Genomic DNA, 12,674 nt, shown 5'->3' with positions numbered 1-12,674 from the left:
TTAAATTTTCAATTCCACATCAGAGCCAAACCTGCTCTCTTCGGAGTACTGCTTCTTGAATAAAAATCTATATTTTCTCCACACCACACCTTAATGAGAAGCATGATTCCTTAACACAAAGTCTCCACGTATGAATATGATATGCTATGCCTGTGGGTAAAGGCCATTCTGCTTTGAAAATCTGAAGACTAAACTGCTGGCCTTCTTTAATCCTAGCCAATGCTATACCTGCTCAGTCTTTTCCTTGTGTTTCCTAGGGGGTGACTGTGCTACCTTAATGAAGAACATGGGTCCTCTCCCTGTTGATATGGCCCGGATGTACTTCGCTGAGACGGTCCTGGCCTTGGAATATCTGCACAATTATGGAATTGTCCACCGGGATTTGAAGCCAGACAAGTATGTGCACTGATGAAATATGTCTCTTTTTTTACACAATATAAAAGTTATCTTAGGTCTATAAAACTCTTTTCTTTTAACACTGTTTTACACATTTTAAAATCTTCCCATAATGTGCCCAAATGAGTTATTTTAAAGTATATATGGTAATCCTTTAAAGCTATGATGCTTATAATAATAGCTTATAGGGAACAAAAGAAAAGATGACTTTGAAGCCAGGGTTAGTTGTTTTTTAAAAGGCTTTATTCTATAAACTAGTGAACAGTTACATACACTGCTACTAGTTTTCTGGATAGTTTCTATCATACTTACATAATCTTTTTCTACTGAAAGGTGATATGCTTGATATTCTATTCTATTTCACTCATAATTTAATGTAAAAATTTTTAATCTATATAGAGTTCATTATGGTATCTGATTTGAGACACAGATAGACTATTTTTCTCCAAATGACTAGCTATTCATCTTGATGCCAGTTATTAAATGTTTCATGCTTTCTTCACATCTGAAAAGCCTCTAAATGCATTACCTGTTAGTATGTATAGCTTTTATGTACGCAGAGAATTGAATGATACATATAACTCATGTTCATTCCAGAAAATTTGGAAAGTGGAAAAAACCATTTTTCTTTATATATTTTTAGTAATGCACAACATTACTGAGCAAAGACAAGTATTAGAATTTTAGCATATTTCCTTTTAGTAGCTTTTTTACCTCAACTCCTCTGTTCCTATAATTGTTAATTAATTAACATTTTGATTTTCTTCTAAAATGAAAAATTTTAAAAATATAAACTCATAAAGCTGTCAAACGTGAATGTGTTGCATGTATAAGAAATGTAGGTTTTGTGCTAATGAGTAGAAATTTAAATTCAACCCAGAAGTTGAAATCTGAAACAATGCTACATTTTCCAGTCCACGTTCCTTATCTTGTGTCTCATTTGAGTTACAGATGGGTTGCTTATCTTAGTTCCTGATGTGTGACATGGTGTATTATTGTAGCCCTTTCTCTTCTGTTTTCTTATTCCGAAAGTAGATGTCAGAGTTTCACACTGGAATTTTCTGAGAGTTTCAGGTTGTAGATGATAGTGTATGTGGCTGCTCCAGCAAAGATCAGCCGGGCTTGGTCTCTGGCCTTCCCTTGTGAATTACCCTCAGCTGCCAGATGCACATATTTGACATCTTCCTGTGACTTTATCTCTTCCCGGGCTGGGTTTCTCATAAGGTTGACACCTATATACTAAAGAGTCTTACAGTTGACAAGAGAAGGGAGAGTGTTAAAAAAACAGAATGAGCTGCAAAGTGAGTGTTGTAATGTATGTCCTTCTGCTTCATAGTTTGTTGGTCACCTCCATGGGGCACATCAAGCTGACAGATTTTGGATTATCCAAGGTGGGACTGATGAGCATGACTACCAATCTTTATGAGGGTCATATTGAGAAGGATGCTCGCGAGTTCCTAGACAAACAGGTAAGCGTGCGTGCTGTTCATGTCTACAGAGAAATACAAAGTGCGACATTGCCAGTGAATTTCGGATCAACATCAGTACCGAGGGTTTAGATGTCTATATAGGCCTTACATTTAATAAAGTGTAAATTGCCTCCATTTTTCTCCATGGGCCTCTTTGAACTGTCCATTCCTCCCCCAACATTATGGTCTATTAGCAAGATGAACGGCCTAATTGCACACAAGTAAGAGTGTGAGAGAGACAAATGGAAAACTGTTTTTGTAAGGAATTCAGGAGTCTCAGTAGAGTACTCGTGAAGCTCATGATGCATCGTGCAATCACGGGTGCTAAAATCCGAGCCATGGCCCATTTCCCTTTAAGCATGCCTCATTACCATGTGCCCACAATCTGTTCATTGTAAAGTTACTTACGGTAAACACATCTCAACTGTCATGCTTTTATAAAGTATCCAGGATGTGAATATATTTGGGCCATACAAATGTTAAAACTATCTCTGAGAGTGACAGATAAAAAAGGCATGATTTTAAATTTAAGGCTTACAGATGTTTTTAATACTGTAAAATAGGCAAAGCTACCAACAGGGTCAAGCGATTGGTTTGAAATGGCACGTTACAGATAGTTTGACATTAGGGTAGAATTGTAAACTTCCCTTCTTCGGTATTTACAGGATTTATTGCCTTTGGTATTAGGGATGCCAACTTATCAGTGCTGTTTTTACGTTCTTTGTCCATGTGGTTGAGCAGGTGCACTCTGGGCAAAATAATTGATGCTTGGCCCTGCTGCTCATTTTAATTTACGTCCAATATTCCAATTATTCTAATATTGCAATCATCTTTTAGGTCTGCGGCACACCTGAATACATTGCCCCAGAAGTGATTCTGAGGCAGGGCTATGGGAAGCCTGTGGACTGGTGGGCCATGGGCATTATCCTCTATGAATTTCTGGTTGGATGCGTGCCATTCTTTGGGGACACTCCAGAAGAGCTATTTGGACAAGTCATCAGTGGTAAATATCATCAGGCGTTATCTTTAAGCCCCTGTTGGGAAGCAGCCATTTAATGTAATTTTATGAAGTATCACTGAATTGACTACTAAAATGTTAACCTTTGTCAAACAATTTAGCCAACAGATTAAAAGAACTCACTCATCATCGCACATAACTGACTTTCATAATATCGAGAGAGCAATTTGGCTTGAAAATTGATCTGAGGAAGTTTTGTTAACATGGAATTTGGAAATATACTGGCAATGTAACTGATTTTTATAGTGTGCTTTTTCCGCAAAAGAAATTGGTGTGGGACTTGCAAATGAGTTCATTGCTGTCCAGTCTTCCTTTCCATAATAGCAAAGTTGCGCCCGGGAAGAGAAGGTTAATGTGGGTAACATTTACATAAATGGGAAAAATGGCTAAAGGCACAACAAAGAAATTAACAAAAATGTAATAAATCCTAAAACAAATGTCTACCAAATAATAAATAATGAGAATGGGAAGGAAGCAAATTTAATCCACAGATTGTTAATGATTTCATTGGTAGTTATTATGGTGGAATGTTATTTCTGTAACAGCTGTTCATCTTTCATTTAAAATTCAATAACCTTTAGATCTTAACCTGCAAAGCTGACCCTAACTATTATGTGGCTCCTGGCAAAACTAAATGGTAATTAAATAGGCTCTATTACTACCCTACCTGCTGTGTTTATAAATTTACCCTAAGCATAGATCAAAAAAGCCTCTTTTCTCAAAGTTTGTCAGTCATTACTAATATCCCCATCACCTTCCTCTGGTTCATTCTGGACTGCATTTATGGGATCCAACCATGGGAATGGGAGGGAATTCATTTTGGAGCCCTTTAACCACAGCATTATTTTCTGTCATTGACTTTGCAAGTCAGGCGTATTTGTAAACTTTAACAAAGTAGATTTGTGAGTTGCCTGCAGTGAATAACCCTTTTATACAATATCTGAGCTGTTTATGGATTTATAACTAGGCTGTTTTCTGACATTCCAAGGCCTGAATGGCAAGAGGAATCAACTGTTTAATTAACACAAGCAGCAAATGCTGGCTTTGTTCTCCATGCCTTACGGCTCAGATGCATATTCATGTTTTATTTTCCAAATCAGATTTAAACTGCAGCAGAGGAAGCTAGAGGCAGGCACACACAGAAATAACTCATGTTTTTATTGCATTTCCATACACACAAGCATGCATACCTATCTTTAGGCAAACGCCTTTAGAATGTAGAACATAGTCTAATATTTATGACAGATTTTAAATACTTCCATTACTATGATTACTTTGAACTTTTTTTTTTCTTCTTTGGCATTAGCATTTGGACCTTTCCTTTGTCTCTGGAAATAGTTACATTTACGAAATTACTTTCTGCTTCTTGGAGCAGCAGAACTCTATAGTTGAGCATAGTAGGAGAGAAAGCCTTACTCAGATGATCCCTGAATGGGTGACTACCTGAAATGCAGGTGTTTAGAGTTGCCACTCTATGACGTCATTTTCATAACTAGAAAGAGCAATTTGTTGTGAGCCATTTTCACCAAAGAAATATGAATCAACAAGGTGAAGGAAACATACCGCTTATTGAGCAGTGTCTCCCTGCCTTGCTGAAAGCTGTGCTCTTTGTGTCTCATGAAACAGGCTTCTAAAACTTGCCTGAGCCTAGGAATCAACCAGAGAGCCTGTTAACATGCTCTCTCTGATTCAGTGGGTCTGGGGTGGGGCCTGAAAGCCTGCCTTTCTAACAAACTCCCAGGGCGCATCCATGTGTTGGGGCATGGACCACCATTTGAGCAATAAAATTGTAAACGACTTCCCTTCCTTCTAGATGAGATCAACTGGCCCGAGAAGGATGAGGCACCACCGCCAGACGCCCAAGATTTGATCACCTTGCTGCTCAGGCAGAACCCCCTAGAGAGACTGGGAACAGGTTAGAGCACATGTGCTTTAATTTTGCTAATACGCAGGAAATAATGTCTGTGTGGAGCACTCAGAGGTTTGTGTTTGTCTCTCTCTTTTTTTTTTGCATAGGAAACATCTGTTAGTTGATGTAGAACATGCCCACAACACATTATAACAATAGTATTTTGGACTTTTTTTTTCTGACTCAGAGCAGTACACACACTAGGAGCATGGGGTGGTGGTGTTCATTCGTCTTTGTTGTTGTTGCAAAGCAGAAATTATTCTTAATTTGTTTCAATGAATAAAATTTCTCTGGAAGAAAAATCTCCAAGTCCATGTCACTCTTCGATCCTGCAAAGCATGGGTCTTAAATAATTCAAAACAGAGGATTAGAGATGTCCAGCTTTTTTGTTTGGAGTTTTTTAAAAAAATCTGTATTCCCAGAAAGATTGGACCCAGCGTGTTATTAACTACAGGCTTTGAACTGATTACTGGGAAGGAGTGCCTGGGGTTGGACCACGCTGTGCCATTGTGGTGATCAGTGCCAAGGCCAAAGAAAGAGGATAGAGAACTCTGGACTTTCAGGATTAAGGCGATAATAGATTTGTTAGTTGCTGATTATTTTTCCTGACAGTTGTGCTACCAGTTTTTTTATTTCTGCTTCCTCTTTTCCTTTTCTTCCTTATATTCTGATATTCTGAATAAATAGACTTAGAGATCCCAAGATAGAGTCCCAGACCACCTCACTATGCAGATTTTTATAGATGAAACTAAATACTAAATATAAACACATACAACACACACACAGTAGACAGTAGCCACAATTTCCAACAGTAGAAATTGGCTTGATGGGTTGTTTACTGAGCCATTTCATTCTACTGCATTTTAATAAGAATATCAGAAAACATGGAAGAAATGAGTCTTTCCCTCCTTCTTTTCAGGACAAAACCATTTGCAACAGCTCCAAATATTTATCTCACATCGTTCCCCACATTTGCCCATAGCTTCTCTAGTTGGAGAGTTCTGTTCTTGCTGAAGTAAGAAATGCTACACTGCCAGAGTTTATGATGATTCATTAAAAACCCATGGGCCAAATCTTTATTTTGTAAATAAAGATTTATTGAAACACAGTGATGCCATTCATTCACATTGTTTGTGGCTGTCGTGGCAAAGTTGAGTAGTCATAACAGACTGGGTGGCCCATAAAGCCTAAAATATTTCCTATTTGGATCTTTACAGAAAAATCTTACAGACTCTGAGTTAGAGAATCAGAATTTAAAATCAGGGCTCAATTGGGAAAACCACCGTTTTGAGTTGAGTCTCTCACTGGCGTCCCATGTGCTCCTTTGCTTTTTCTTAAAAAAAAAAAAAAAAAAAATGTTTTTATTGATTCTTAGAGAGAGAGGAAGGGAGAGGGATAGAAAGATAGAATCATCAATTGGCTGCCTCCTGCACGCCCTCCACTGAAGATTGAGTCTGCAAACCTGGCATGAGCCATGATTGGAAATTGAACATGACCTCCTGGTTCATGGGTCAACGCTCACCCACTGAGCCACATCGGCCGGCCCCTTTGCCTTTTTCAGTGGATGAGTGTGCCTTAAACTAGGGAAGGTAGCGTCAGTGAAGGTAAGGGCACAAAGGCTGGAGTCAGATTGAGTTTAAATCTCAGCTGTGGTCCTGGTCGGGTAGTCAGTTGGTTAGAGCATCATCCCGATATGCCAAGGTTTCGGGTTCTGGTCCTGGTCGGGTAGTCAGTTGGTTAGAGCATCATCCCGATATGCCAAGGTTTCGGGTTCAGTTCCCAGTCAGGGTGCATACAAGAATCAGTCAATAAGTGCATAAACAAGGGGAACAACAAATCAATGTTTCTCTCTCCAAAAAAAACAAACAACAACAAAAACCCAATCAATCAATAAATAATTATAAGTCTCAGCTGTGTGACCATGGGCCATTTGTTTCCCTCTCTGTGCCTCATGTCCTCACCTATAAAATGAAGCAGGTAGTAGCACCTCCCAGGATCATTGCGAGGATAATAATAGAACCACAAGGACACTGCCACTGCTGGCACGTCGTCTTCATTTTCTGCGTGTGTCATCTCATGCGTTCCCCTGTGGACTCATGGGATAAAGAAATGGTGGCGCCCCTCCCCCGCCTTGGAGCTGATTGAACTCCGTGAACAAAGTCCTTTACCTTTCTTCTCTCTCTGTCTGGTTTTCCTCTTCTCCGAAGTGACTAGCAAACTTGTTATTTCCCTGTGTGACCTGTAGTCAGATGTGCTTTATGGTTCAAAAGATAAGAGCAGCTGTCAAAGAACTGGTGTCAGGGCTCCGTGAGGGACAGAGTTTTGAGGAGTGATTTTTACTCGCTGGAGAAGCAACGGCATTTTAACAGCGCCCTGCAACAATGCACGTATCTATCTGTACGTCCCAAGCAAGCGTCCCAGAGAACCGTTGTCCTAGGTCTGACCCAAATCATATTATAATCAGCCCACCCTTTCTGAAGAGTCCCCTTCAGTGTTCATGTCAGGCTGGAGTTTCCCCCACTTTAATAGTTTGCCCATTTCCCTCTAAGCATACCTGGGTTCTTGATGGCCCTTGATTTAGCGAGACAGGGCCATGGTGATGGTCGGCACATCCATGTTTGTATATCACATGCTGCAAGTTCTCGCTCTGCACATTTTCCCCTTGACTGCTACTTTCCGTCTATTCAGTTTGACAATTTGGGAAGCAAATCTCCCAGCACAAGCTCGAAGGAGACATTTGAAATCCCCTGCCCAAGCTCTCAGCATGGTCAAGAAGTGCTTCCAGTTGGGTTCAGAGGGAGAGGCTGAGAATCCCTCGGGCCTGCCATGCTGCCTCCAGTGACAGCATTTTGGATGTAATGCATATTTAGCGGGCAAAATAATGCACCGTGAAAATGTGCAAATGCACATTTGCCCCGAGAGACTAGAGAGGCTGAGAAAAGGAGTGTGAAGACCATAATGGATGTTTAAGAAACTTGCATGAAAGGAGAGAAGCGCTCAAGGGAGAACGTTAGTGCCAAGGCATAACCTGCAATTTGGGAACTTGTTGGACTTGAACTGGACTTTTGAACTTGTAGAGTATTGAGTGGCAGCCTGGCTCATTGGATTTTAGAGCTGCTCAGATGTGACCAACTTCTACCCATGTACCATGGACTCCCACCATGTACTGGAGGTCTGGAATGGTTTCTTCATTGCCCCAAATCTCAGTTTTCTAATCTATAAAAGGAGCATGTTATACACCTCACGGGGTTTTGTGAGGACTAAATGCAAACGTGTTTGCAAAGGTATCTAGTACATTAACCTAGTACAGCGGTTCTCAACCTGTGGGTCGTGACCACTTTGGTGGTCGAATGACCCTTTCACATGGGTCGCCTAAGACCATCCTGCATATCAGATATTTTTTTTTAAATAATTTTTTAAATTTTTTTTTTATTTTATTGATTTTTTACAGAGAAGAAGGAAGAGGGATAGAGAGCTAGAAACATCGATGAGAGAGATCGATCAGCTGCCTCCTGCACACCCCGCACTGGGGATGTGCCCGCAACCAGGGTACATGCCCTTGACCGGAATCGAACCTGGGACCCTGAGTCCACAGGCCGACGCTCTATCCACTGAGCCAAACCGGTTCGGCCATATCAGATATTTACATTACGATTCATAACAGTAGCAACATTACAGTTATGAAGTAGCAACAAAAATAATTTTATGGTTGGGTCACAACATGAGGAACTGTATTTAAAGGGCCAGAAGGTTGAGAACCACTGACCTAGTACATAATAGGAGCTCAAATACCACATGATCTCACTCATTCATGGATAATAGAGACCATTATAAACTTTTGAACAATAATAGATACAGAGGCAGAGCTGCCTCAAACAGATTGTCAAACTGCAGCGGGAAGGCCGGGGAGGGTTGGGGGGCAGGAGGTAGGGGGGTAAGAGATCAACTAAAGGACTTGTATGCATGCATATAAGCATAACCAATGGACATAAGACATTGGGGGATAGGGGAGGCTAGGGGACTGTCTAGGGCGGGGGGGAAGAATGGACACATATGTAATACCCTTTGTAATACTTTAAGCAATAAAAAAAAAAAAAAGAAGTGATTGGTTTCACTTCTCTACCATCGAATTCTTAGGAGAGCATCATTTGCGTGAGTCCTGTGTCTGATGATTGCATTTGGCTCATCATGCCGTCACCCTTATTGTGCCAAGAGTTTAGCCGAGAGATAATTTTCCCCCGGTGTGTCCTTTTCACTGTTTTGTTCCCCATCTCTCCAAAAGTTCATGAGAAACAAGACCCAGGGATATGCACCCTTCGCTCAGCGGGGCACAAAGGCCAGAGGGTGAGGACTGTGAGCTGGGTCAGCAGTTGGCTGACTCGCTGGGGAACACCCGTTTGTCATACACTCTCAGCAGCTTGTGCTCCAAAGGGTGGCAGGCAGGGGAGTGAAAAGCAGACACTCTGGACGTAGATCAGAAGTGCCCTTGGAGCCCTTGGCTCAGGGAACTGTGCTGTTCCGGGTAAATCAGAGCTGCCGTTTGGTGTGGCCATATGAGCAGCAGCTGAAATGATGGTCGTTGCAGCATGATATGTGGTGACCACTAAGTAGGGCTTGACTCTGTGGGCCACACGATGAGGAAGTTGTCCTTGACACAGTGAGGAAGTTGGATAAATAAATATTTAAGCCCTTTAACTTCTCCGAGATGAGAGCACGAAAAGAAAATGTGGCTGGCAGCTGCGTTCAGGACGTTGATTGGATGAGAGCCGGGGTGCATGGAGGACTGGAGTTGGACTGTGCAAAGGTGCCATGACAGCAGCCTCAGGAATAGGCTCTTCGGCTCCGTTCCCCAGGATTGGCAATTGTGAATCCATCTGCAAAGAAGACAAGAAAGATGGCAGGGCAGGATCTGAACTAAAACACACCTCCCTTCTCTGACCTATGGCTTATGGCACAGAAGGTGGACGTGGGTGTTTTTAGTCAGACCTCGTCCAGCCCTCTAAACCTTACTCTCAGGGTTTGTGGTCCAGTTTCTTGTTGCTTACTCTTAGTTCCCCTACCCAGAGATGGAGTTGGTAGTGCCTGCTGTGGGGGGTTACTTTCAGTGACGGGTTAAAGGAACCTCAGTGCCTCTGGTCTCCAGTGCAGTACTTGTTAGGCCTCTGGAGACGCTGCCAGTACTTAGCTGTTGTCATCAGCATCCGACTTCAGCGTTGTGCTGTGAGCACGGGGAAGGCCTTCATGCGACCTGGATAAAGACTCTACTTAAATGCTTTGTAAAATAGAACCCATTTCCGCTTCTGGGGGTGATTTCCCACTCTGCTCTTTTCTCTCAGAAGACTAGTTTCCCTGGCTGGGTTTAGAGGTCTGACCTGCACTGTGGACTGGAGGGGACTGCTGGGGACAGAGCCCCATTCGAACCATGCAGACAGCCCCACCCCTCCACTCCAAGACCCATACCCATTATTTATCCATCTTGCATTTCTCATTCTGTTCCTCCTGTGGCCCCCTGAGGACAGGAGGAGAAGTGTGGGTGACAAGTGCATTAGCACAGCATTTACATCACACCCAGAGAGCATCTCCTGGCAGGGAGGCTGACTAGACCTTGGTATCAGTCTTGGGAGAATCTCTCTCTTCTGGGTGATTTCTCAGGGTCCATTCTACTTTATGTCCCTTACCAACAGTGTGTGTGTGTGTTTGTGGCAGGGCAGCGGCCTCATTCTCATACTCTGACTTTATAGCATGTGCACCTTCTCTTCACATGGGCACAGTCTGATATTTTGATGGGACCTGTCCTTCACAATCACTCTTTGAAATCATGAACTGAATCAAAAACATTATTTCACTGAATTGTACTATCATTCTGAGTTGGGAAAAAGGAGCCTAAGACTTAGGAATGGTGATTGATTTTCATTCAATGCACTATAAACCTATCAAATGGGTTTCCTGTTTCTTAGTTAAGAATTTGTAATCCACAGAATCTAATTCCTACCTATGTTAATCAGCAATCCAATAAAATTGAATGGTAACCATTATATACTATTTAGGGAAAAATTCATCTTTATTAACCCAACCTCCAGGGGAAATATTGCTGTGAACACATTTTGTGCCTTGTTAGAATTTTTGCGGGTTTGTAATGAACAAGTGTGCTTGGGGCCAACGTGCGTCCATTTCCCCAGGTTCGGCTTAATGTGATTTTAAGTGGCCACATCATTAACCTTTGAAAAATGGAAAAAGCCCTGGAAAAGTTAACAATGAAGAACCATGCCAGGGCAGCTGCTTTTAGCAACATCAAATCTGCTGACAAAGTATGGGGGGAATTTGGAGGGGTTTTGGTTGAAGAATGAGAAAGGAAGATTTCCATGACATTTTTCTCTCTGTGTTGATTTTGTGGTTGGAGGGGGGGTGAGTATTGTTCTTCAAAACACTTATTTCCCTTTACTTGGATGAGAGTTTAACGCTTTCGCTTCTGTCCTTCCCCACGTCTCCCCACCCCAGGTGGCGCATATGAGGTCAAACAACATCGCTTCTTCCGATCCTTAGACTGGAACAGTTTGCTGAGACAGAAGGCGGAATTTATTCCCCAACTGGAATCCGAAGATGACACGAGTTATTTTGATAGTACGTGCATTACCTGACATAAAACATTGCAGAAAATTATCTCTGCTTTTCATAGGACCCTCCAAGTCTAGAACCCATGAGTTCTTAGACATAATGTTGCTTTGGTACAGAAAGGAATCATTAAAATACTGAAATTGAACCCTGAAGTCCTGAGTAATCGGAACTGTTCCCAAACGTTCCTTGCAGCTCGGTCCGAGAAGTATCACCACATGGAGACGGAGGAAGAGGACGACACGAATGATGAAGACTTCAACGTGGAGATAAGGCAGTTTTCCTCGTGTTCACATAGGTTCTCAAAAGTAAGTGAAATATGGCACAAATACGCAGGCTCTCTCTGAGGGACGCTGCCACTGGCCAGATGTGTGGTACCCCTAAGCAGTTGTCAAAACCACCCACAGTATTTTGGAGCTCGGGATCTCCTGTACTTAAAATTCCTTTTTATTTAGCAAAAGTGACCCCACCATCTTTTTTTTTTTTATTGCTTAAAGTATTACAAAGGGTATTACATATGTGTCCATTTTTTCCCCCGCCCTAGACAGTCCCCTAGCCTCCCCTATTCCCTGGTGTCTTATGTCCATTGGTTATGCTTATATGCATGCATACAAGTCCTTTGGTTGATCTCTTACCCCCCTACCTCCTGCACCCCCACCCTCCCTGGCCTTCCCGCTGCAGTTTGACAATCTGTTTGAGGCAGCTCTGCCTCTGTATCTATTATTGTTCAAAAGTTTATAATAGCTAAGATCTGGAAACAGCCTAAGTGCCCATCAGTAGATGAATGGATTAGAAAACTGTGGTACATCTACACGATGGAATACTATGCTGCTCTAAAAAGGAAGGAACTCTTACCATTTGCAACGTCATGGATGGAACTGGAGAGCATTATGCTAAGTGAAATTAGCCAGTCAATGAAGGAAAAATACCACATGATCTCACTCATTCATGGATAATAGAGACCCCACCATCTTGATAATCCAGAGTCCCTACCCCTTAGGAGTATATTTCCTAGTTTCATTCTCCACAAATTTATATCTTTTTTCTCGGAGACACAGACTTGCCACTCATAATCATCAGTGGAGTACAGTATAGCTATATGTGTGCTGACTTCGCCTTGCGTGCCCTGGTGTGGCTCGGTGCCAGGCTGCGGAGGCACCCACCCCTTTATTTCATGTTGTAATGAACAACGTTGGGCTAGTGTATGCAGAGCCTTCACTCTGTATGGATTGCCGCTCACAAGAGAAGGCTTATCCTTGACATAAGCTAC

General features: G+C 42.1%; 1 protein-coding gene across 15 annotated transcripts in view; it reads left to right on the top strand.

Moving 5' to 3' along the window:
- The window catches only part of MAST4 (microtubule associated serine/threonine kinase family member 4), a 521,544-nt gene that overhangs the window by 483,163 nt on the left and 25,707 nt on the right, over window positions 1–12,674 (top strand). For all 15 annotated transcript variants that reach the window (XM_059694451.1, XM_059694454.1, XM_059694452.1 and 12 more), the window contains 6 exons: window positions 258–396; window positions 1,733–1,865; window positions 2,703–2,868; window positions 4,697–4,798; window positions 11,291–11,413; window positions 11,600–11,712. In XM_059694451.1, coding sequence (XP_059550434.1) covers window positions 258–396; window positions 1,733–1,865; window positions 2,703–2,868; window positions 4,697–4,798; window positions 11,291–11,413; window positions 11,600–11,712 — 776 coding nt within the window. The remainder of the gene's footprint in view (window positions 1–257; window positions 397–1,732; window positions 1,866–2,702; window positions 2,869–4,696; window positions 4,799–11,290; window positions 11,414–11,599; window positions 11,713–12,674) is intronic.

The sequence above is a fragment of the Myotis daubentonii genome, chromosome 4 (genome assembly GCF_963259705.1).
Source record: "Myotis daubentonii chromosome 4, mMyoDau2.1, whole genome shotgun sequence".
Classification (NCBI taxonomy): Eukaryota; Metazoa; Chordata; class Mammalia; order Chiroptera; family Vespertilionidae; genus Myotis; species Myotis daubentonii.
Note: the sequence above shows the minus strand (reverse complement) of the source record. Positions and strands in the feature narration are given on the sequence as shown.